At 41.7% G+C, this 26,149-nt stretch overlaps 2 protein-coding genes across 2 annotated transcripts in view; one reads left to right on the top strand and one right to left on the bottom strand.

Moving 5' to 3' along the window:
* kcna4 (potassium voltage-gated channel, shaker-related subfamily, member 4) overlaps positions 1-18,426 on the bottom strand; it is a 41,066-nt gene extending 22,640 nt beyond the window's left edge. Inside the window, exons 1-2 of the mRNA XM_039666906.2 lie at positions 17,930-18,426; positions 13,817-17,607 (exon numbers count right to left, since the gene is read on the bottom strand). Of these exons, the coding sequence (XP_039522840.2) occupies positions 15,096-17,117 (2,022 nt within the window). The 5' untranslated portion in view covers positions 17,118-17,607; positions 17,930-18,426 and the 3' untranslated portion in view covers positions 13,817-15,095. The remainder of the gene's footprint in view (positions 1-13,816; positions 17,608-17,929) is intronic.
* The window catches only part of fshb (follicle stimulating hormone subunit beta), a 79,235-nt gene extending 54,114 nt beyond the window's left edge, over positions 1-25,121 (top strand). The window contains exons 5-6 of the mRNA XM_039666908.2: positions 23,418-23,591; positions 24,589-25,121. Of these exons, the coding sequence (XP_039522842.2) occupies positions 23,418-23,591; positions 24,589-24,807 (393 nt within the window). The 3' untranslated portion in view covers positions 24,808-25,121. The remainder of the gene's footprint in view (positions 1-23,417; positions 23,592-24,588) is intronic.
* Positions 25,122-26,149: the final 1,028 nt, after the last annotated feature.

Genomic DNA, 26,149 nt, shown 5'->3' with positions numbered 1-26,149 from the left:
GCTCCACGATGGTTGGTGGCAATGCCCCAGTCTTGAGAGCGGAGATTGCGACCCTGCTGGCGAAGGGTGCAATCGAGACGGTCCCTCCAGCCGAGGTGAGGTCCGGGCTTTACAGCCCCTACTTCATTGTCCCCAAGAAAGACCGGTGGGTTATGACCGATCCTGGACCTGCGCATTTTGAACCGTTCTCTCCATCGACTACCGTTCAAAATGCTCACGGCCAAACGCATTTTCGAATGTGTTCGGTATCAGGATTGGTTTGCAGCGATCGACCTGAAGGACGCGTACTTCCATGGCTCCATTCTCCCTCGACACAGACCGTTTCTTCGGTTTGCCTCGAGGGCCAGGCATACCAGTACGCCGTTCTCCCATTCGGGTTAGCTCTGTCCCCTCGCGTCTTCACGAAGATCGTCGAGGCAGCCCTTGTTCCCCTTCGCGAACACGGGGTTCGCATCCTGAACTATCTCGACGACTGGCTGTTACTAGCACACTCTCGAGCTCAGGTTTGCGAACACAGAGACCTGGTGCTACGGCACCTAGCCCGTCTGGGCCTTCGGGTCAACCGGGAAAAGAGCAAACTTTGCCCCGTGCAGGGGATCTCTTTTCTCGGCATGGAGATAGACTCGGTCGCCATGTCCGCGCAGCTCACGAACGAGCGCGCGCACTCACTGCTGGCTTGTCTTCGACAGTTCGAGGGCAAGAGTGCGGTTCCACTGAAACTTTTCAGAGGCTCCTGGGGCATATGGCATCCGCGGCCGCGGCAACGCCGCTCGGTTTGCTTCATATGAGACCGCTTCAGCTGTGGCTTCGCGATCGAGTCCCGAGGTGGGCATGGCATCGCGGCTCGCTCCGAGTTCCAGTGACTCCGACGTGCCGCCGATCCTTCTTCCCGTGGTCGAACCTCAGCTTTTTACGGACAGGGTCCCTATTCAGCGAGTTTCCAGGCATCTCGTTGTCTCCACGGATGCGTCTACCACGGGTTGGGGTGCCATGTGCAATGGGCATGCAGCCGCCGGTTCCTGGACAGGAGCCCAGCGCCTCATGCACGTCAATTGCCTCGAGCTGTTGGCAGTACGGCTCGCCCGGCACCGCTTCCGAGCGTGCTCTAGGGCCAGCATGTGCTTGTCCGCTCAGACAACACTACGGCAGTAGCGTACATCAACCACCAGGGGGGGTCTACGCTCGCGCCGGTTGTCGCAGCTCGCCCGCCACCTCTTGATATGGAGTCAGAAGCACCTGAGGTCCCTTCGTGCAGTTACATTCCTGGAGACCGGAACCGGGCAGCCGCGAGCTGTCCCGGGCCCGTCCCATCTCCGGCGAATGGCGACTCCATCCCCAGTCGGTCCAGCTGATTGGGACCAGTTCGGGGAGGCACAGTTAGACCTGTTCGCCTCTCGGGACTCGTCCCACTGCGCCCAGTTATTCTCTGACCCGCGGCTCTCTCGGCTCGGATGCGCTGGCGCACAGCTGGCCACGGGGCCCACGCAAGTGTGCGTTCCCCCAGTGAGCCTCCTTGCACGGGTGTTGTGCAAGATCAAGGAGGACGAGGAGCAGGTCTTGCTGGTAGCCCCCTACTGGCCCACCAAGACGTGGTTCTCCGAACTCTTGCTCCTCGCGACAGCACCTCCTTGGCCTATTCCTCTGAGACCGGACCTACTCTCTCAGAGACGGGGCACTCTGTGGCACCCTCGTCCCGATCTTGGAGGCTGCACGTGTGGCTCCAGGACGGGACGAGGCAGGTTTGAGTTCGCTGCCACCTGCGGTGGCGGCAACCATCACTTCCGCAAGAGCGTCGTCCACGTGACACCTTATGCGTTGAAGTGGAACCTCTTCGTCAATTGGTGTTCTTCTCGCTGAGAAGACCCCCGGAGATGTTCGATCGGAGTCATGCTTCCTTCCTGCAAGAGGGGTTGGAGCGCAGGCTGTCGCCCTCCACCCTTTGGATTATGTCGCGGCCATTGCCGCGTCTCATGATGCAGTGAAAGGTAAGTCTATGGGAAGCATGACCTGGTCATCAGGTTCCTGAGGGGAGTGAGGGGGCTAAATCCGCCTCCCTCCCCTCCTGCCCTCTGGGGACCTCTCAGTAGACCTGGGTGCTCTGCAGAGGCCTCCCCTGGAGCCTTTGCAGTCGGTAGAGTTTTTGCCCTGTCCTATGTGACAGCACTCCTGATTGCATTGGTATCCATCAGGAGAGTAAGGGACCTGCACGCACTCTCTGTTGACGAAGTGTGCCTGGAGTTCGGGCCGGCTTACTCTCACGTATTCCTGAGACCCCGGCCTGGATATATGCCCAAGGTTCCTACCACTCCCCTCCGGGACCTGGTGGTGAACCTGCAAGCGCTGCCCCTGGAGGAGGCAGACCCAGCCTTGGCACTGCTCTGTCCGGTACGTGCTCTCCGCACCTATGTCGACAGAACGCAGTGTTTCAGGACCTCAGACCAGCTCTTTGTCTGTCATGGGGGGAGCCAGAAGGGAAGGGCTCTCTCAAAGCAACGGCTGTCCCACTGGATAGTGGATGCCATTGCTTTGTCTTACCAGCAGCAAGGCCTTCCGTGCCCCCTTGGTGTGACGGCCCATTCCACTCGGAGTGTAGCCTCCTCTTGGGCTTTAGCGCACGGCGCCTCGCTAACAGACATCTGCAGAGCTGCAGGCTGGGCGACACCCAACACCTTCGCCAGATTCTATAATCTGCGAATTGAGCCGGTATCCTCTCACGTACTCGTTTCGGCCAGTTCTGGATCCGCTCAGGTGTCTTCGCTTGCTCGCCACTCCACTCCCCGGACTGGATAAGTGCGATATTTCCTCAGTTCTTCCATTGAAGTCTTGAGTCCTCCAGCACCGACGATGCGGGCACCACTGCGTTGCTCTGGATGCTAGCTAGGGGCCTCCATGCGCACGGTTCCCATGGTAACCGTCTCATGTGTATTATCCACTGTAAGCCTCTCTGAGCATGTGTCTTCCCTTGGCAAGCCATCTGCCACCCCTGGAGTTTAAATCAGTAGCCACCTGCGGTTGGTACTCCAGTGTTCCATATGCGTTCCTATGTGGCCATATGTGTATCCTTAAGTCCTCCCTTCGGTAGGCAGCTGGTAGCATGTCCCCTTCGGGATATGTTTCCCAGTGTACCTTGGTAATCCTGTGTCAAAGTCGGATCCCCAAAAAAAAAAAAAAAAAAAAAGAGGTAAGGCTCGGGGGTTCAGTCTTTCGCAGGGCACTGGAAGACAGCTTGAAGATGGCGTGATGGCACAGACCCCCAATCTCCGTCACTTCTGACGTAACTCGAAGTGACTACGATAGGGAACGTCTCGGTTACGTATGTAACCCTCGTTCCCTGAGTAGGGAACGGAGACGTTACGTCTCCCTGCCACTTCTGCTGTATCGCTGGGTAGAGGCCGAGTTCAGTCTTGGCTCCTCAGCGAAGACATACTGCGGTTGCGTTCACTTCCTCCTTTTATACTCACGGAGTAGGGCGGAGTACGCTATGCAAATTTCCGCAGCCCCAAGGCATTGCATGCCATTGGCTCGTGTTTTAATACTCGAAGAGGATTGGCTTTCTATGCGAAACCCCCCCAATCTCCGTCACTTCTGACGTAACGTCTCCGTTCCCTACTCAGGGAACGAGGGTTACATACGTAACCGAGACGTTTCCTCGCCATTTTTGTATTTGACATAAGTGACATGAGTGAATCAAATGTAAGACATACAAGCTCTTTACTAAAGTGACTGTCTAATAATGATTGGTGTGTTTGCAGTTCTCCACCTCTGATCTTTCAAGACACAGACATGTTTTCTCATAAAGACATGAGCTCACAGTGACTGTCATGCACATCTTCTAACAGCTAAGCTTTTCTATGGAATTACATGTTGTAACACATTTGTGAAATTACTTGCATTAAGCCACAAACACGGGTACTGTATATAATTGCTATTATGAGAGATGGAATTTCACACAGAGACTGGCCAATATTTGATGCCATAAGAGACAATATTACCTTCACTGTACACTGTAAAGTAAAAAAATGTTGTTTCAACTTAAAGAACTAAGTTTAGTGAGCTCGAAATGTGAAGTTGTACTAAGTGACAATTTGGATATTTGAGTTGACTAAACTTAAAATTCACAAACAGCACAATCACAGCTTACGTATGCCACAAATATACACTGTAATTTAATAATTAAATAATTCTACTTTTCTAAATTCACTAAGTGTTGAAAGATGGCAAGTTAATCTTGAACACAGTATATGTCACTTTAACTTCTGCCACCTTAACCCAACTTTTTTCACTCTCTTTGTGAATTCATGCTTAATTTCCATTTGATATTTTATCACCATTGCACTAAACAAGACGTATATTCTCAAGTTTTTATTAACATACCCGTATTTAATCAAATCAAGCCACATCAAAATCTCATCAAGCTTATGGCTTTTTTAATTCACTGCCTTCGAAATTAACATTCACTGCCTCCTTCAGTGAAAAGACCCCTGCACTAAACTAAAGTAACTCTTCCTACTCTTTCCCATCATCTATCACATATCATCTAGTTAGTGAGCAAAACTTAACAATAAATAAATAAATAAAGTAAGTCTGGCTTCCTCACTCATTCTCCCTCACATACACACACACACACACACTTAACTCTGGAGCAAGTACCAGAAAATAGATTTTAGCTCAGGTTTCCATGGCAACATTACCTACCCCTACCCCAAACTAAGACAGCTTTATAGCTATACAGAGGCTGGTAGAGGGTGGGAGAATGGAAAGGAAAGAAAAACTCTTCCTCCATTTGTGCACAGAACAACAAGGGAGAAGTCAATCATCTTGCTAGGCCTCATCTGTCTGTCTGTAACTCTAGAGTGGAGAAAGAAGGAGTCTTATTTGAATAAATATGTAAAGTTTGCAGATCCATTTTTGCAGAGACTGCATACAAGCGATCCAGGTAAAATGCAATAATTCATTCTAATACATCAATAATTTAATTTAGTGCATCTTTCATGTGTGGGTTGATTAATCTATAGTTATTACTTTGTTGTTGTTGTTGTGTAGTTTGAATTATTGTAAACACATCTGGCACTTAAAATCGGAAGAATCAAAAAACAATTTCAATACAAAACTCATGGCAGGTTATCATGTCACCTCATCGTGTTCACAATGTAAAGCTGGATGGACGGGATGTTCATAAAATGTTCACAAATCAATCTCACTTTGCCTGTGCCTCAGCCATGAAACTATATCTTGTAAAGTAAGATGTGTTTTTCTTTGAAAACCAATACAACAAATATGTTTTTATAGTAATGTTAAAGTGTTACAAGAAAACATATTGTTGCTAAAACAGATTTGCAGTAGGCCCCTGTGATGGTCTTGCACAACGAAATTTGCATTAAATGTTTGGTTACCAGAACAGCAAATAAAAAGCTCTCTTGAGGAAAAACCATACAGTAGATGTTCCCGTACCCACAGCAGCAGTACTATAAATAATAATAAAAAAACACATTAGTCTCAGTTTATACTAACAACAGTGTGTCTATCCCACAGAGAAACAGGAAGCCCTGGCTAATTCCAGAGGCCTAGACTTGCAGTTTCTCAGCCTGCTCTCCAGGGGCAGCATGACAAGCCAATTAAAGCACAGGAAACCCACCAAGATAAACATTCAGAGCAGAATGATCAAAACAATGAAGATTTCCTTGCTCAGCAAGCGGATAAACTCAAATGGCTGTAAAATGAGACAGGATGCGAGGCAAATGCTAGAAGTTGATAAACTATTTCTATAAAATAAATGCTGGGTTGTGGACAAACCCAAACATTGGATAAAAAATTCAATGTAAAAATTTTAACCCAACAGCTAGGTTGGTCCATATTTGACCCAAGATTGTGTTAAAACAACCCCGCATTTTTTAGAGTGGGAGCCATAGACAATTTGTGCAGAAGCACACTGCATTTACATCTCAGCAGTTTCAATGCTGTATTTACAAGTGCATGAATGTCAGAAGGTCACTGACTCCCGCTTGGCTTTCGCTGTCTACCTTTAACCACCAAAAAGAGCAGGAATTACATCAGGGCATAGTCAGTCCCGTCTGTAATTCTTTTCTCCTGATGAGTGTGTATGTGTGTTCTGGATTGGAGATGGTCTATGATGCAGAGCAAGGCCACGTACCTCCCCAGGACAGTACAGTGTCACATCATGAAAGATGGTGTCATTTAGAGGGATGGATGGTTGAATAACTTGACAAGGAAGGACAAGAAACTGAATTCGATCTTATGCATTTGGGAAATGTGTCTTTGCAGTGATGCAAATAATAATTCAGTGTGTAACGATTAATTTGTTTTACCAATACACCACCAAGTACATGTTGGTGTGTTCAGACCGTTGATTTAGTTGGTAAGCCAATTCAATGCAATGGCCACTAGTGAAACAAATGCCACTGAATATTTTTTTTAAAGATAGCCTAATTGTGACTATTTACCTCACAATTCAGATTTTTTTTTTTTCATTATTACAAGATCAATTATGAGGGAAAAAAGTCTGAAATGTGAGATATAAACTCGCAATTGTGAGATTAAAATGTCAGAACTGCAAATTTATATAATCACATCTGACTTTTTTTTTCTAATAATTCTGGGGGAAAAAAATAAGAATTGCGAGATATAAATGATCAATTGTGTGAAACTGCAAATTTATGTCTTGCATTTATGACTTTTTCTTGCAATTGCGAGTTTATCTCGTAATTCTGAGAAAAAAGTCTGAATTGTGAGACAAAGAGTCACAATTATCTTTTGATTTTTTTTTTTTTTATTCCGTGGAAACAAGCTTCCATAAAAAAAATGAATTTAATGTCCACTCAGTAATTTATTGATGCCAATGGTTAGCTTGTACTTTACACTGACCTGGATGCAGGATCACACAAACTTCCATTGTAGAAATGCACTATTCACAGTCCGTGACATAAAATTTAGTCCATAAGTGTCCAAAAACAGCAGGGTTTCCTGGGTAAAAGTTCCTACATGGGGATAGACATATTGACTAGGCAAATATTACAACTTCTACCCAGGAAACCCTGCTGTTTTTGGACACTTATGGAATAGATTTTATGTCACTGACTGTGAATAGTATGTAAAATAGATAATCTATTATTAACGCTATATCATGTTTAACCTGAACATTAATTTAACCATGAACATACATTTTCAAGCATACTATTCATTTATTGTGTAAATAATGTTTAATTCTGAACATTTTTTAGCGCAAAATTGATTCTTTATCATCATTATCTATAGAAATGCAAACAATGCTACCCGACTAAATGCTGTCCGATTATTTTACACATATATTTACTTCTATTATAAAATGATTTTCCTCGTCCTTCTCGGTCTTGGCTACATTGAGGATTCGATAATCCCCTGTAAAAGAATTTTAAATCAAAACGATTTGCTGTCAACTCTAATAACTACATGTATAAATAAATGCATAGATGGGTTAAAATTGAGAAATGCGATTCTGAAATCTCTCCAATTCCAGAAATGTTGTAGCACATGCCAAGTTAATTTGCGATGATGATATAATGATGTTTTGTAGGCCTAGAAATGTCTTTGTCTCTTCTTATTTATTCAGTTTATACTTGTTTAAAACTGACAACAACTTTCATCATCTCCAACAGATCTGGCATGTTGTGATATTCAGATTTTACAGTTTATCATATTGAGCAATACTGAGGAATCAGTCATTTTTTTCCACAATATCTGTAAATGTTTTTCTTGAGAACAGGATTTACTCAGAGCAGAATTTAATTGCATTGCATCTCTGATTCTGAAGCGTGTTCTCCAGCATACAGTATATCGGTCAAATGAAGGACAAGTCAGGTAACCAATGCTCACAGTACCATGCTAAATAACTACATCAAAATAATTTAACACAAAATGGCCGGTCAGCTGGAAGGAACATCCATTTCATTTCCAATTGAAATGTTATCATTAATTGCATGTTCTCATGCTACACTAATGAAGGAGGCTGTCATAAGACAGAGACGTACTACCAATCATTTTCTAAATAGCTTCGGGAGCTTTTGGAATTGTCTTTTGATTACTTTTTCAATCACTTGCTGTTCTACTTGCTGGATTTGAATGCAGATGACAGGCATGATGTGCTGGCCTCTGCTAAGGTCATGAAGTTTGTAAGAGCGTCCCATTGCGTGCGTCCCGTCTTGGTTCTCTCATCAGAGGGGTCAGTCCTATTAGTACAGACAATGCACCCTGACCCTCTGGGCATAAGCCGTCAGATAAGAGAAACAAAACCCAACAAGACAGAACTGCTCAGCAACACACACATCCTGACCTCCAGTACCCTGCCCTATGGGAGTGTTATTAGAACCCCGAAGGGAAGCGTTTTTGTCTATGTGTGTGTGTGTTTGTGCGTGCCCGTGACAAGTCAGCCACACAAACAAACATGTTGAGGAGGGATATGCTGACAACTAAAGAACTGAGCATCGAACTGAAACTTCCTCGTGGAACACAAGCAGGAGAAAAGGAATATTTGTTCAACAAGTTTATTCCTCCACACACTCAGGTGCAGAGTCACTCTGTCTGAATTGAAGGAAAATATTAGTGTATAAAACACATAACTTGAATGTGAAAGACCCATTTGTTAGAAGCACTGAATCCTTCCCTGAATCAGCTTTAAAGGGATAGTTCACTTGTTTTAGCTTACCTCAAGGGCATCCAAGATTGTTTGCACCAAAAAGCATGCACAGAGAAGTCAAAATTAAACATAATTTAATGACTCGTATATGTAAGTTTACATTGATGGCCTAAGACACGAAACGAGTGGTTTTTGTGAGAAAACGAACAGTATTTATATCGTTTTTACCTCGTGTAATCCAAGTGATCTGAATCAGTTGTTCAATGTCCAACTGAACCGAACTGAATCAGTTCAATGTTACGCCGGAAGTGATCGCTTGCGTGTGACGTCACTCAATATTTACACAGAGATTTCGGAAGTTTTATCTTTTACTAAACATATTTAGATATACCGAAATCGTCTTCTATTGCGGTTTCCCGTATATCTAAATATGTTTAGTGAAAGGTAAAACTTCAGGTAAAACTAGTGAAAGGATAAACAAAGAGTGACGTAGGCGCGCAAGCGATCATTTCCAGCGCATGCGCAGACCGAAGCGCCCGTGCCGTCAGATCATTTTGTCATGGCTATGATTATAAGAGGTAAAACGATATAAATACTGTTCATTTTCTCACACAAACCGCTCGTTTCGTGTCTTAGGCCATCAATGTGTACTTACATGTATGAGTCATTAAATCATGTTTAATTTTGACTTCTCTGTGCATGCTCTTTGAGGTGAACCGATTGAGGACCCCCTTCACCTCCAGTGTATGACTGACAGACAACAACGGTTTGACCAAAAAATGTCACAATTGAAAATGCTGTGGAAACAAAGACACCTACATCTTGGATCCCCTTGAGGTAAACTAAAACATATCAAAAATTAATTTCAAAGTGAACTATCCCTTTAAGAGCAATGACGTGACACTTATTTTCTACAATGACTGGATACATCTATTCTATGATGGCCATGTTTTTATTTCTGTTTTAAAAAGACCCTTTTAAAAACAAAATTGGGTGATACAACTGTCCAGATATCATACTGAAGAAAAAAAAGCCTTATTAAAAGAGAAATTCTTGACATGCAAAATAATTTAGAAGTCATGTGGTGCGACTACATGTTTATCAAAATATGAATTTCTATTAGGATATAATAGAAAGGACCCCTGCAGACCCTCATGACTGTGTGTCAAGGCCAATAAGTATCTTAAAATATCACATGATTTGACCTTTGCAAGACAAGGCTAGTTCTAGTTGTAAAATGTCATGTGATGTAACTACACAAAAATGCTTATACTGGATATGCAGTATATATCAAGCGATTAAAATGTTTAATTAATAACACGATGTGCCGATTAATTAATTGCACATCATATTTGGCTGAGAAATTAATATTGTGTTAAATGAGGAATAGACAGACATCAAATTGACAGATTCAACATAGAATGTAGGCTACCTATTGCATTATTGTGGGATCTCATTTGATGCTTTCAGAATTGTATTTTTTTTTGTATTTTTAAAATGAACATATTTTAATGACATTTTACTGTGTAAAAACACATTTTACTCCCATGTGTGGAGTAAAAGGCCCACCTTGCCACCTCATACATTTATAAGATTTTTAAATAAGCAAACAAACCATTTTTATGATTTATTCTCAAACAAAATCTGTTGCTCCAATGTTCAATAATATCTTTTTTTCTGCAATCATACACTATGGGCGTAGTGAAAAGCAGATTTTTCTTAAGCTGTGCCTTTAGTCCTGTTGTATATCGATTAAATTTTACAATTATAATTTAGTTGATAGTTGCACAACATTCATTAAACTGAAGCTTTTCTTGAAAATGGCTAAAAATATATATAAAAAAAAAACTATAAGAAACCACCATGAATACAAAGAGTTTTTCTTCTTTTTCTTGATCATGGTCATTGACCATGCTCGAGACCTTACTGAACTTTGTCTTAGCTGCAGGACTAATCACGCCCAGTTCACATTCAACAAGCCCTAAATCAAGCCCTGTAATCCTAAAAGAGTTTGTACCCCTCTGAGCAGGAACACGTACCTCCATGTCATTAAGATGTTAAACACTGCTCTACTCGGAACAAGAAGTAATGCTAATTTGTCAGCTGCATCACACCACCTGTGCTTGGGGCCACACATTGCACTTGACACTAACAACGGTTCAGATGACACTTAGCAGCAGAAATAAAAACGCTCATTTATAAGGTTACACAAGGGTAACTAGCTTGTGTTTTTCTGCCCAACCAATTTTAACACATGCAGTGCTGTTGTTTATGCTGTACAGATGTACAGGAAGAGGATGAGGGGTTTACAAAGTGAACAATCTGCCATGACAACTCAGTTTCTAATCTATAGTTCTGTTGATTTCCCCATCATCCGCTAAGCCTCAGTGTATGTGTGGGTATGGTGATCAAGCCAAGTACAGCTACACTTCTGTCATACGACACACATCACGCACGGCAGCTAATTAATGCCCCGAGTGGAGTGATGCTGATTGCTTTCGGTTGGACTAATGCCACATTATTCTGGCCCTCCACACTGCTCAAATGCCAGTCTTGATATTTACAGAGAGTCAGTGTTATGTGTTATGAGAATGAGTGCTGCTACGCTGATCTATCAATATGGCAAACTGTCTGTCATAGTCATGGGTGATTGATATAAGGAAATCTAGTTTAATATCCATTTACTGTGGCATTGAGCCTGATATTTATGAAGGTGATGTGGGTGAAGAGTTTTATTGATTTATTATACTCTCGCAGACAAGCAAGCACACACATGGACCTACATTTTAAACAAATAGCATGCAATGTGAATGTGAACGGTACAGCCCATTGATCTCGCATGAATTACATGTGATTTTTTGAGTTTTTCTACACAGAAGTGAGGGGGGCTGCCACAAACTGAGGGATGTGCTTCCACTCTGTAGTACTTATTTTACAATGGCTGTGAAAGAAGGATAAGAGGGGGCAAATGGAAGGGAAGGAACGGAGATAGAAGGAGGACAGATTCAAGACATATTAAGAGAAGAAGTCTGAGAAAGAAGCCAACTTTTAGTTTGGTAGGCATTTCACAAAAGACCTGGACTAGAGCACAAGAGACTGTTTTCAAAAATATACTCAGAAATAGAAGCAGATTCAGCTTTTGGACTTATTGACAAAAACATTTAGGCACAGAGAAACTGCTCAAGATGGGTAACAGTAATTATGTCACAGCCCCAAAATGTTCAGCACTCCAAATAACTGGTGCTGTGAAGTATTGGTGCAGTCCAATATGAACTAAACCAGCAGAAAATGAAGACACAGCTAGTGTAACACCTCTCCACAGGCTATGCAACATTAACCTGTAAACGAGTGCTTAATAGCCTGGGTTATAATGAATATGAGTGCCTATGCGGGTATGTGCTAAAGTACAGCATGACTCAGCAAGCAGAATCCCATAGTGTTTAAGGGCTATCAATATATCCTCATTTACTGAATATCATGTTAGATTTCAAAAGTAACCCTAAAGATTTAGTACAAAGACTACTCACTAATGCTTATTATTTGCAGTGCAATGGGACAGTCAATACACTCCCATAACAGCAAACAAAATTTTGTAGCAGAAGGCATGAAAAAAGTATATCATAAGCACTGAATTTGATATATACCACATAAATGAAAAAAAAAAATCTCTTTCTCTAATGTGTGAGACAGACAAACAGATATATATCTCAGATAGATCCATAATATTATGTATTTCCAAGTGAAGCAGGATAGTTACCAATTAAATGAATATGAGCTTGTTAAAACAATATACAAAAGTATAAATATTAGAGTATTAAAATATTAGACTTGAAATGATCTGACAGTCTGTGCGAAGTAAGTGATGTTAAAAAGGAAAGTCATTGCACAGCAAGAGTGAAGTAAAGTTATTGACTTCTGATTAAAGATTATGAAGACTTTGAAAATGAAGGCCAAGCACCAATGAATTGTTAATAAGGGCATGAATGTACATTAAACGGATAGTTCACTCAAATGGGGTGATTCTGTCATCACCCAAAAATGAAAATTCTGTCATCATTTACTCACCATCAAGTCCAAACCGTTGTGAGTTTCTTTCCTCTGCTTAACACAAAAGAATATATTTTGATGAAGGTCGGAAATCAAACAGTTGATGGACTCCATTGACTTCCATAAACACAATGAACACAAGAAAACACAATTCTTCAAAATATCTTATTTTGTGTTCAGCCGAAGAAGGAAACCCATACAGGTTTGGAACCACTTGAGGGTGAGTAAATGATGACAGAACTATAAACACATTAAGCCATAAAGCAATAGTATGCTTAAATATATATATATATATATATATATATATATATATATATATATGACTAAAAGACAGAGAACACTGCCTGTAATTTAATGTCATTATATAACTTGTTATCAGTAGTGCATCTACTACTAAGCTGTAAGAGGATCACTACTGAAAAGAGACACTGTACATTGTGTGCATAGTTTGTTGAGGTGCAGCATTAACAGCTTATAATGCCAGTCGTCTGTTACTTTTTCTTCTAACCGTTTCTTGTAATAAACCCACATGGATTAGACTAGCATGCAGAAACGCAAGGCACTTATGATAATCTAATATCAAGTGTGCATATTTTATACAAGTACACGTTGGCCAAGTAATCGTGTTGTGTGAGATGGGAAGGCCGAAGGAGGTCATAGTTATCTCCCAGTAGCGTGTGTTAAGAGTATGTCTTATTAATGACAAAATACTGGTTTACTGGAGATTAAATGGCAATTATCCTGTCTACAAAAAGATGGTAACTGCTATTATGACATCAGAAAATGAAGCTCGGAACACTTAATGAGCAATGAGGATATCTGGATTCCAAGGAAACACAGCACGGTTACTCGTCTCTTTGACAATAAGGCCCTTGTTGCTAAGCAATCCAAGGCATTGTTGATATATTATTATGAAATAAAAAAAACATGAAATCTGAAGTCGCATGCTTGCTGAGATCACGTGGAACACCTGTTCCTTAGCCCTGACAGACTAGTCCACGCAGATGCGGAAACACCTGAGCACATGCGTAAACAACATCTGGATGCCGTATAACACTCAGCGTGAATAATGACAATATAATTGCTGTGTGTGTGTGTGTGTGTTTGTGACTTCACCATTTCATTACACAGAACGCTTACCTGGGTTCTGCGATTCACTGCGCATGCTTTGTGGTAATCGTGCACTCCAATAGGATGAGTATTCGCTGTGCATGAAGTCCACCAAGTTCATGTTCCCTTCCGTGCAGTACATTTCCGTCAGCATTTTTATAAAGGGATGCATTGTCATTTGGTAAAGGGATGAAGACAAATAGTTGCATGAAGCATTCCCTTGAAATATACTCCCATGACAGTAACTTGAAAACATTGGCCAAACTGATCCTTCAAGCCATGGTGTCGCTGATTCAGTTGTACAAGGTGTTGTGAGACGATGTGAAACGGTTATTTTGGCCTAAGTATTCCAAAATGTGTCTTTGATGCTTAGAAAAAAAAAGAATCATTGATTGCGTGAAGATGTTTTAAATATTGTGCTAATGAACAAAAACTAACATGACTGATTGTTTTATCAATACTCACAAAGGGGACTGACTATAATGACTCTTTCAGTCACCGTGGACAATGTACAAAAAAACACACAGGGGTGTGCTAAAGGGGTTTTTTACCACTGTAGTACTGAATACTGCCATGCGGACACGCGTTTGCCATAATGAGATTTAAGATAGCATTGCCTTAAATTAGGCTACAACATGCTGCTTTCCAATTATGTATAATAATTTAAATTGGCTAAGTTAAAATAAGTCATTGCCATTAACTGAATTGGTTCTCAACAGTGACGATTGCAGCGTATGTTTGCTATTATTTCGAATTGATTAATAAAGCAAATTTGATTATGGTTAGGCTATTAGTCGTTTTTCAATGTCCTTCAATGTTCTTTCCTCTGCATTAAACTGGGAGACTATAACATAATTGATGATAGTGCAAACGATTTAAACGTTATTGCATAATAGCATTAGATAAGAACTCGACTCTTTTCACCTACAATTACAGACAAATGTAACTCATAAAGTGCCTATGCAAGTTCCTTGTTGTCTTCATTAATGAACCGGGAGTCGTTTAGTTCGGTCAACTGAACTGAACAGGTGGGCAGCTAGAGACACCTCTCTCCACGTCACGTAAAGCTGGTGATTTTTGCGTTGCCTGTCACGTGATTACAGGGTATGTTTCTCTACAAAAGTAGCCACTTTGCAAAAAACGTTTCAGCTCAGGTCCTGAACTTAATGAGTGTGTTTTGTGTGTTAGCGCACGCGCGTAGGCTACTGTAGGCTATATGTCTTCAAGTTGTGCATGTGTGCTGTTAACTGATTCATTTGTGCAGTCATCTTCATGAAAACCTCTTGGGGAGGTTATCGTTCTTCCATTATCATACATCTGTCTGTAGGGTTCGTGAATGTGAACTGTTTTTTCCGCCTATGTCAGTCCCGTTCCCTCTGCTAGGGCTCTGCGTGTCACCCCCACACAGGGATTCTGTCACGCCCTCCTCCATCTCCATATACTCAGCTGCCTTGTCACCCAAAGACGACCCCGATTGGGACCCTTTGCATTTTCTTAGGAAATCCGTAAAATACGGGCAGCCAGGCGGTGGTTGTTCCACAACGGGCGTCTGGTCCTCGTTATCAGTCTCTCGGTGGTAGAAGTAGTTGAAGTTGGACACGATGACAGGGACTGGAAGCGCAATGGTCAGGACACCGGCAATGGCGCACAGCGAGCCCACGATTTTACCCCCGACCGTGATGGGCTTCATGTCCCCGTAGCCCACCGTGGTCATGGTCACTACAGCCCACCAGAACGCGTCTGGGATGCTGGTGAACTGTGACGAGGGCTCGTCTGCCTCTGCGAAGAACACCGCGCTGGAGAACAGGATGACACCGATGACGAGGAAGAAGATGAGCAGCGCCAGCTCTCGCATGCTCGCGCGCAAAGTGTGCCCAAGGATCTGGAGACCTTTCGAGTGCCGAGACAGTTTGAAGATCCTGAACACGCGGACGAGCCGTATTATTCTCAAGATCGCGAAACTCATTGCCTGTTGCCCGTTCTCTTCATGTTGAGCTAGGTCTGTGCCGAGAGTAATGAAATAAGGCAAAATAGAGACGATGTCTATGGTGTTCATAACGTTTTTAAAGAAATCAGCTTTACTGGGGCTCGCAAAGAAGCGCACAATTATCTCAAACGAGAACCAAATGATGCACACCGTCTCAACGATGAAAAAGGGGTCGTTGAATGGCGTAAATCCATTGTCTGCCTGCGTGGAGTTTTTACCTGGGCTGTGGAATTCTTTGTCGTCCCTGAATTCTGGCAATGTTTCCAAACAAAAAATGACTATGGATATGACGATGACCAACACTGACACGACCGCGATCCCCCTGGCTGCACTTGAACTCTCCGGGTACTCAAACAGCAGCCAGATCTGGCGTTTGAACTCGTCCTCGGGCAGCGGCTTCTCTTCCTCCTTCACGAAGCCCTCATCCTCGCGAAACTTTAGCATTGCCTCTTCCCCGAGTTCATAGAACTTGACCTCCTCGGAAAAGATGTCAAACGGCACATTGGCGGGTCTCTTTAAACGCCCCCCTGACTGGTAGAAGTATAGAATGGCATCGAAGCTCGGGCGATTCCTGTCAAAGAAGTATTCGTTACGCAGAGGGTCGAAGTACCTGATTCTTTTCTCAGGGTCCCCCAGGAGAGTGTCCGGGAACTGGGCGAGAGTCTTCAGCTGAGTTTCAAACTTCAAGCCCGACACGTTGATGAAAACTCTCTCGCAGCAGCCGTACTCATTGTAAACATTTTCGTAGCCTGACTGGGGACGTCTATCCGTTAACGAAACCGTCTCCTCTTCATCATGATCCATGATATAGACAAAACTCGACCTCTTGATTCCCTTGTCCTCCTCTTCCTCTTCGCCCTCCGCCTCGTCCTCCTCGATCATGACGTCCTCGTCAGATCCTAGGAGCGCCAACTCTGACTGGCGTAGATCCCCGCCGAGTGCCGCGCGGTTCCGTCTCCAGCGCGCGACGCCTCTTTCCTTTTTTCTCTCTCTGAGAAGTTGCTGTGGTTGCTCGTGGTGTTGCTGCTGCTGCTGCTGCTGCTGTTGCTGTTGCGGCTGTTGCGATGAGGAGGTGGAGGAGGAGGAGGAGGAGGGGCGCGAGGCGGTCCCGGCGCTACTGTTGTTGGCATTCGTTGAAGAGGCGGTGCGACTCTGATGCGGGTGGTTCTGGGGATGGCCATTCGACCCACCTCCCTCTCCGACCGTTCCAGCGTCAGCTGCCGCCGCTGCGCGAGACTGTCTCTCCCTCTCGCGCTCTCTTTCCCGTGCGCGAGCTTGGGCATATCCATAGGGCAGGTGGGTGTTACAGCCCCCACTGTCCGCGCCCACCATAGCAAATTCCATCTTCTCAAACTACTAAGTGTTCAGAATGATGAAAAGAAGGCGGAAGAAATAGGCTGAGCAAAAGACGAGTTCAGCAAGTTCATAAATGCACTTGACTGGCACTGTAGGTCCACTACCTTCCGAAGTGCTTTAAGGTCTTTCAGTGCACTTTCACTTATTGTAATTGGACTTTACAATTGTGGCGAAGCGACGTGCTTCTGGTGACATCATAATTATCACCCTCATCATCTTGAAATAAATGTGTCCAACAGTTATAGAATCCATGTGCGTAGCGCGCGCGCGCGCGTTATCCAAAGAGAAACTGAATGGAGGAGAGAGAGCGGCTCTTTTCCGTTAACTGAGGTCGGTCACCGTAGAGACTTTATTCGCCTATGAAATCACTGGTTCCCATCTTCGCTGTATGAGGGAGGGGTGGGGTGTAGGTTTGTTCCGTCCTCTGCCCCTTCAGTGGATATGAATGAATCACAAATCCGCTTGACACCAGCAACAGCTGTAAAGAAGAGAAAAACGTGTTGTAAAAGGCAAACTGCACATAATGTAGCCGAGGCAGACTGTGATTGATATGCTTATTAGCAAAACAATTTTAAATAGTATTCAGTAACAAATGCATTAGTCAATATTTTTTGTACTACATAAATAATAATAATAATAATAATAATATGGCACACCCTTATAACAGGCCAGCCAAGGAAACAGAAAACAGCGCGTGATATTAGTGATCCAAAATCCCTTGACAATTAATTATAACAATCGTCGCACGAAATTTATCAGCTCTCTCATGCACTCCACCTTTCATTATTCGAGCCACTTACGTGTTAAATGATTTGAGGACGTCTTCACAGCTTTACCCTTCATATAACAAGCTAGAGATGGCTGAGGATGTAAATCCCAGGTTTGTCCAAATTTCCCTCTTGCTCAGGGAATCCAGATAATCCTCGACGTAGCCAAAAGCAGAACATGACACCTTAACAGTCAGGTGTTATCGCATTCGAGGAATGACAGCTTTGGCCACGGCTCGCCGTTGGGTCTTTATTCAACAGGATCTCTCATCACCTGCCCATCTCCCCCTCCTCAAAAAAAACATGCACCCCTGCATTTAAGCCTGGACTCACACTCACCAAAAAGCAGGTGCTGCTATACCAAGAGCATGCTGCGTGGCTCGATAAATCACACGAGCGGCGTCAGAATCGAGATGTATCAAAGTTTTAGGATGCCATGTGAAATAGCCTTAGGTAAGTATGCGCAGCGCGCATCTGTCTGCCGCTCAGTCTCGCCCGTTGACCATTGTGCTCGTGTTATTGGGGAGCTGAGCTCCGCCGCGAGAGGCACGTTTACGCAGCGCGCAGAGCTTGATCGCCCCCCAGTGGCCGTGGCAGGCCACTGCGCGCGAACCGGTGTGCTGCAGTTCTCAAACTTCGACAGCCCCTTGTGCATCTGCTGACATCAAGTTCATCGCAACAGTCTACCCGAGGGACTGCTGCAGAGCGCGAGCTGCACACACCAAGCAGCCTGTGTGTGGCTCTGTCAAATATTGCCACATACACTTTCTGTCACGGGCTGTTTGTGTATAGTCATCGTTTGGAAAAAAGATAAGAATGTAAACATAGCATAAAAAAGACTTGTGTGATTGTGTCGTGAGGGCTCTGCAGTTCCACTCTTCCATGGTCCATTAAACAAGCAGGAGTTTATGTAAAGACCATAAATAAAAGATTCACCTCTTTTAGCTTAGCACAAACTGAGTTCCGGGGACCTCGAAGGGTCGAAAGCGGGTGCAACAGGATCCAGGGAAAACTGGAGGGGGGAAAAAAGAGTTTTACAACATTTCATTTTAGAGCTGTTTTAAAATGTTGACTCAATGTGTCAATTAAACATGTTCAGCTTAATATTTTTTAAACACATTTATCAGATTTTGAAATGATTACTGCTCTTAATAAACAGCAGATGCATGAGATTAATCACTGGGTTTCTTTTAAAATAGCACCTAAATCTGCATTTGAATTGAATTGAAAATGTATTCTTTAAGATTTGTACATATAACATGTCATTATTGTCAAAGTATTGGAAAGTAGTTTTTTTTCCAGATAATATTTATATCAATTTGTTATTGCCTTTAGTATACAATGGAAATATAATGATGACCAATGATTTTATTTTGGATCTTGGCATTAAAAGGTTTGAAAACACCTGGTTTAGCTCTCAGTCGTGCAGAATGATGGCACTGTAAAAAAAGACAACATAACAATCAAGATTATTTAGACACAATTCAAACTGATCTTTGTATGAAAGCAAAATGCAAATGATTACTCCCACTAGGCCACCTGCCTGTTTCTCCCGGCACACTATTTTATAAAAGAGAGCTTTGGAAAACCAGTATCATCAGCAGCACTGTGTTTAAGCCACGGATGATTTATGCATCACCTGGAAAGCAAATATTGTACCTTGCAAATCACGGAAATGCTCAACAAAAACCAGGTCTGTCGTAGAGTGGGAAATGTGTGCTATCAGAATGATCGGGCGGTTTGATCAGCTCATTAATAATGCAGGAGACATTGTGTTTGCTCTTGGTAAAACAGTTTCCATTGACCAAACTTTACTGTGCATTGACATCTTGCTGTTTTATTGTTCAAATACCCTACCTCACTAATGAAATGCAGCAGCTTCTATGGCCTTTGCTTATGTTTTGGTCTATGCTTGTCAATTCTGTATAGCACTATACAGAATAAAGGGGGGCAGTATTTCACAAGATAGAATTTTGTCGTTGTACTACTGATGGGCAAACACAGAATGGCTGCTTTTTATGTGTAGAGAGGAAAGATTCTGAATGTAGGTTGTGGGTGTGCAATTGGATAATGGCTTATACTTATTAGAGTAATGGTGCTGAATGCATTGCCAGAAATGGAGACTGTGCCTCCAGTAATACATTGAACTTGAGTAAATGTGAGAATTACTGAGTCAGGCAGCAGCATTTTTGGATGTACTGGTGGGAGTGAAAAGGCAGATTGTCTTATTTGGATGGGGCACTTGTCGCTGCATGATGAATGAAGGTCATTGGGTCATTTTGGACAATTTCCAAGATTTGTAACAGATCAGGAGTCAATGATTGTACAACCTTCAAAAGTGATGGAAAGAGACTGAGAGAACATGGCTGAAAGAAAAAAAAGCTTAGTTTTGTCAAGGTTGAGCTGGAGCTTAAAAGACAAAGAGACAGACAGATCTGTAAAAGAAAATGAGCAGAATCAAAATGAAAATTCAGAACACTGTATAAACTTTTAAAAAGATATTGGTCAAGGTAATAAAGGTTAGGCCTGCAGCTATATCTGAAATGAATGCTAGATGTTTTCTCAAAAATGTCTCTGCAATAGAACCATTCTTGAAGTCATTTCATATAGCTGCAGGCCTAACCATTATATATATTTACACAGTAAAGTATTTGTCAGGCGTGATTGCAATAATCTTTAGCAATTGTCTGTAATAAATCCAACAGGAGATAACAGGGATAATAACATCAACACACAACCATATAATATACCAAACAAAGAACTGGAAGAACCAAAGGTTTGAATCCACAAGGGAGGATAATCAACAGAACAAGGAACAGGGGCCTGCCCCATGATGGTAGTTGAACAAACTCAGGGTTGCAGGATTAGTTTCGAGTTGACAAAACCAAACCCATCCAACCAATCTTTGTTGGTACCATGATGCTGATCATCAACATGAAGTTAGTTTATACAGTTGATAAAGCATCCGCCTCACAAATGCTTTGCTGCATACCTCGGTTGCAACGAGTGGTTATTTCAGTCAAAGTTGCTCTTCTATCAGCTTGAGCAGTCGGCCCATTCTCCTCTGACCTCTAGCATCAACGAGGCATTTTCGCCCACAGGACTGCTGCATTCTGGATGTTTTTTCCCTTTTCACACCATTCTTTGTAAACCCTAGAAATGGTTGTGCTTGAAAATCCCAGTAACTGAGCAGATTGTGAAATACTTAGACCGGCCCGTCTGGCACCAACTACCATGCCACGCTCAAAATTGCTTAAATCAACTTTTTTTCCCCATCTTGAGGACCACACCCCTAAATGCATTGAAGCAACTGCCATGTGATTGGTTGATTAGATTAGATAATTGCATTAATGAGAAATTGAACAGGTGATCCTAATAATCCTTTAGGTGAGTGTATATTGTTATTATATTATAGACTTAATACAAGTGAGTTCTTCATTCACTGTGATTAACCAAATTATTATTATTTAATAGCTCATATGTAAAGAGATCATGTTTTTTATGCTTTGTTAACACAAAATACAAATAAATACAAATACAATAATAATACAGATTGTATATGTATTTGTAAACATTTTAAGGAAAACTGAATATAAATGCCATTTATGTCCATAAAGTTTGGTCTAAAGCACTTGAATAAAACAATTGTCTGTGATCTAATCCAAATTGAGAACTATTTACTCCTACTAACCAATTAACAATTCCTTTAAGCTAATAAAACATTAATAACTGAGTTAATTTACAGTGACAATGAATGAAGAACTGACTATTTGTAGCCTATTAATATATTAACAATGTCGAGGTTACACTAGCCTATATAAACTATGTGAATAGACTATAAACGAATAGTTTTAAATGATTTGTAAGAACTATATATATATATATACTTATTACAAAGTGTCACCCTAAAATTTGAAATGCTTTTACTGTCACGTTAGATCATTTAAATGCATCCTGTTTGGCAGATTTTTTTTGTGTGTCAAATCTCCTCCAACAGATGTTGGCTAAACGCTCTGTTGAAGCAGTCATGTGTGGATCATTCAGAGAAGATAAGCTGTTGTTCCAGTAGTTTTCAATCCATCAATTGTGCTGTAGAACACTGACCTTGAAAAGCAGAACATCAGTGGTGGCCGTTACATGGATCCGGTTCTATCTAAGCCTCTCACAGACTGAATGTCATGGCCACTGGGCTTTTAGGGATTTGTGCCACCTCCACAAAAGCAAATGCAATAGTTTGATAAGACATGGCTGCTCTCTCAACTAATGTGGGCGTCATGTCTGACAGGAGGGTATAAGGGTCCATGTGAATGGAGGGAATTGATTTTGTCTCAGCGAAACTCCAGCAGGTAAGATAGACATGAATTTTATGAATGTAGTTTGACCTCTGTTTGAATGTGTTTGGTAGTTGCTTTGCCCAAACCAAATCTATATAGACAAATTTATTCATTCTTGTTAGTCATGTATCAACAATTCGTTTAAGTTTTTGTTTGTGTTTTCCTGTTGTTACGTCCGAGGACGTGTTCATCGTGTGTCAGTAACATACCGGGAGTGTTATGTGCATGTATTTTGTCTTCTCTCTCTCTTTCTTTTTTCTTGTGTGTCTTTAATAGGCTACCACCTGGGTAAATGTGATTTCACCAAGTACCACATGTTCCTGGATCAACATCGTTGTTGATCCTGGATCAACTTTCCAATCAACCAATCAGATTTGAGGGACAAGTTTACAGTTTATGTCAAGTTTAGGCTTAGAACCATTGTGAAGTACTTACACATCAGTGTCATTCACCTTTGATTACCCTCTGATTTTAAGGAAAAGTTATTGGTAGGGTTAGGTTTAGGGGTAGGGATTGGGTAAGGACTACATTTTGGGACAGGGATGTTGATCCAGGACCATGTCATACTTGGCAAAATCAGGTAAAAAAAAAATCTTCATTTACACTGGCTTCCTCTTGAGCTGATTGGTTGATTACCTGAACGTGCTCCTTCCGAACTTTGTTACATAAAACTTCATTTTTAGGGAGTGGGAAGTTATCTGTTGTTTTGTTTCGTTTTCTGTTTTGTATAAGATAATGTTATTCCCCTTTTAGGTAGAGGTTATTTTGTTTTCTTTTGAATTGGACCCTCCTCCCAAAGTAATACTTTTGGGCTTTTTTGGATTTATTTGTAATGTGTTCCTTTACTTTATATTATTAATTTATTTTCTAGCTTCGGCTAGAGTACAAAAAATAAAATAAAAGGCAGGCATGCCATTTCAAAGTGAAGTTTGTTTGATTATTTAGTGAATTTAGGACTGGAGAGCTGAAGATCCTCAAAGTCTCAAAACACTGTTTGTTTGTCGTTCCCTATTTTACCCCTAGAGAGATCTGTGATCTGGGTTAGCTTATACTCTTTCAATTGTGATTTTCTTTTGAATAAAAAAAAAAATCATTTACTAAGCAGTAGGCCTAAACATCAGTGCTAATACTCTATCTCCTGTAGTACCTGTATTTGATCAGCCGCACACTTTCGCATTGATTCCCAGATGAGGATGCGCTTCATTGTTATGGTGATGCTGTTGCCAGCGTTAATGAGGGCAGGATCAGAATGCAGGTCCAGCTGTCGGCTTTCCAATATCTCCATTAACGTGGAAAGTGAGGAATGTGGCAGCTGCATCACAATCGACACAACTGCATGTGCCGGGCTTTGCAAAACACAGGTAAGATGAAGTAATATTCTTGTAAGCTTTGATTTGAGATGTATGTGTGCACGTTAGACACATATCTGGATAGTTTTAATATTTTTTCAGCCTCAAGTTTATTCCTGTGATGGCAAAGTTGAATTTTCAGCATCATTACTCCAGTCTTCAAATTCACATGATCCTGAAGAAATTATTCGAATATACTGATTTGGTGCTCAATTATTATTTAGTAATAATGGTTCTTATGATCAATGCAATGCTGCATAATGTTTTTGTGGAAACGTGCTACTTTTTTCCCTAATTTCAATAATTTAATAGAAAGTTCACAAAACAGCATTTATTTGAAATAGAAATCTTTTGTAAATGCCATTACTGTCACTTATGATCAATCGAATGTGTCCTTGCTGAATATATATGTGTGTGTATAAATTATATATGTATGAAACAGCGTAGTTTAAGTGCAGACATTTTGTGGTTGTTTGTTTCAGTTCTAATACTCTAGCACCAGATAAAAGGGCATAGACATATACACTAGACCTCACCTTGGCTACGGCAGTTCATTAGAACGAATGCGTCAATAGAGCCGCCATCTTGAAACAGGGGAGCCCCTCCACTTTAATGCATCAGCGTCAATGTAGTAGACACAGGTCTAACGCAAATAAAATCACCATAAATCATCATGAATGCGATTTTTCTTGTTTTTTTGGTTTGTTCCAACGGTCAGACATGTATTTATCATTGATTCCAGAAAGAAAAAAATATTTTTTTTTTTTTTTTTTTTAAACATTCTTCCTAGTTCAGATTTCATCCGTGAACTTCATACGCTGCACAAAAGTCCGCCACTATCAATGAATTCGAAGTAAAGGCAGAGATAGCAGCGTTACCTAGCTACTTCCTATGACAAGACCCCTGTTCCAAGATGGCGGCGGTTTTGACGCATGCTTAGAACCCCCAGGTGAGGTCTAGTGTATATGTCTATGATAAAAGGGAACTAAAATATTTTCCATTTTGACAGGAAAGAGTTTACCGTAGCCCCATGATACAGTACTACCAGAACATCTGTAACTTCAGAGAATGGACCTACGAGACCTACGAGTTCAAAGGCTGCCCTGCCGGGGCTGACTCGGTTTTCACGTACCCTGTGGCCCTCAGCTGTGACTGCAGCAAATGTAACTCTGACATCACAGACTGTGGAGTTCTCAGCCAGCAGACGTCCAGCTGCACTGCACATTAGACAAGGAAACCAAACCATTTGAAAGCCTGTTGTCCAATTTTGAATATTCCGTTTTTCATAATCAAATGTACATTGCATAATGGATAAAACAAAAATTAAACATTTCTGCATCGCTTGTAAGTATCAATAATGCAACAACCCATACATGCACATAACTTCCAACAGGTCATCTGTGAGATGTTGATTCATCCTGTTGTTTTTTCTGGAATCCTCTGTAGGCTCTGGTATCAATAATCTTAGTCAGGCACAAACTGCACTATTAAAACAGCTTACACACAGCATAAACAGAACTCATTTCCTGTGATAAACCATCTGTTCCCAAGTGCTTATACACACAGGCACGTTCATTTTGCTTGTGAAATTGCTGCGTTTTTACCAGAGCTTATAATTGTTCTTCTGAGACCAACTGTAAAAAAATTCTCTCTGTGAGGATGCTCTCTAATACACTGAGCAAACTCATACTCGATTTACATAATCAAATTAGTAATGAATCAATATGAATATCAAAGAGTTTTCAGAAAAGGGGCAATCTCTTATACATATAAAAAGAGAAATTAGTTATGGCACATCACAGAGCACCTTTAGTACTTTTGTGTCATAATAAAAGGATCAGGTGATAGAAACAAGAGCCAGTACATTATAACTGACGCACTTGAAGATGTCATCTACAAATGAAAACATGCATAACTTACAGTTGCTTAGGAGTAACAACTTCACAGGGTAAAAAAAACTCACATTATATATTGTGATATACAGTACATATACTATATATATATATATATACTCACCTAAAGGATTATTAGGAACACCTGTTCAATTTCTCATTAATGTAATTATCTAATGAACCAATCGCATGGCAGTGGCTTCAATGCATTTAGGGGTGTGGTCCTGGTCAAGACAATCTCCTGAACTCAAAACTGAGTCAGAATGGGAAAGAAAGGTGATTTAAGCCATTTTGATCGTGGCATGGTTGTTGATGCCAGATGGGCCTGTCTGAGAATTTCACAATCTGCTCAGTTACTGGGATTTTTTCTGGGAAGAATGGTGTGAAAAGGGAAAAACATTCAGAATGCGGCAGTCCTGTGGGTGAAAATACCTTGTTGATCGTAGAGGTCAGAGGAGAATGGGCCGACTGATTCAAGCTGATAGAAGAACAACTTTGACTGAAATAACCACTCATTACAACCAAGGTAGGCTTACAGCATAGCATTTGTGAAGCCGCAACATGCACAACCTTGAGGCAGAAGTACACACTACAAATAGGAAAAAGAGGCTACAATTTGCAAGAACATGGATCCATGATGCCTTGTTACCACTGTGCAGGCTGGTGGTGGTGGTGTAA

Source organism: Pimephales promelas, chromosome 1 (assembly GCF_988280905.1).
Source record: "Pimephales promelas chromosome 1, fPimPro1.hap1.1, whole genome shotgun sequence".
NCBI lineage: Eukaryota > Metazoa > Chordata > Actinopteri > Cypriniformes > Leuciscidae > Pimephales > Pimephales promelas.
Note: the sequence above shows the minus strand (reverse complement) of the source record. Positions and strands in the feature narration are given on the sequence as shown.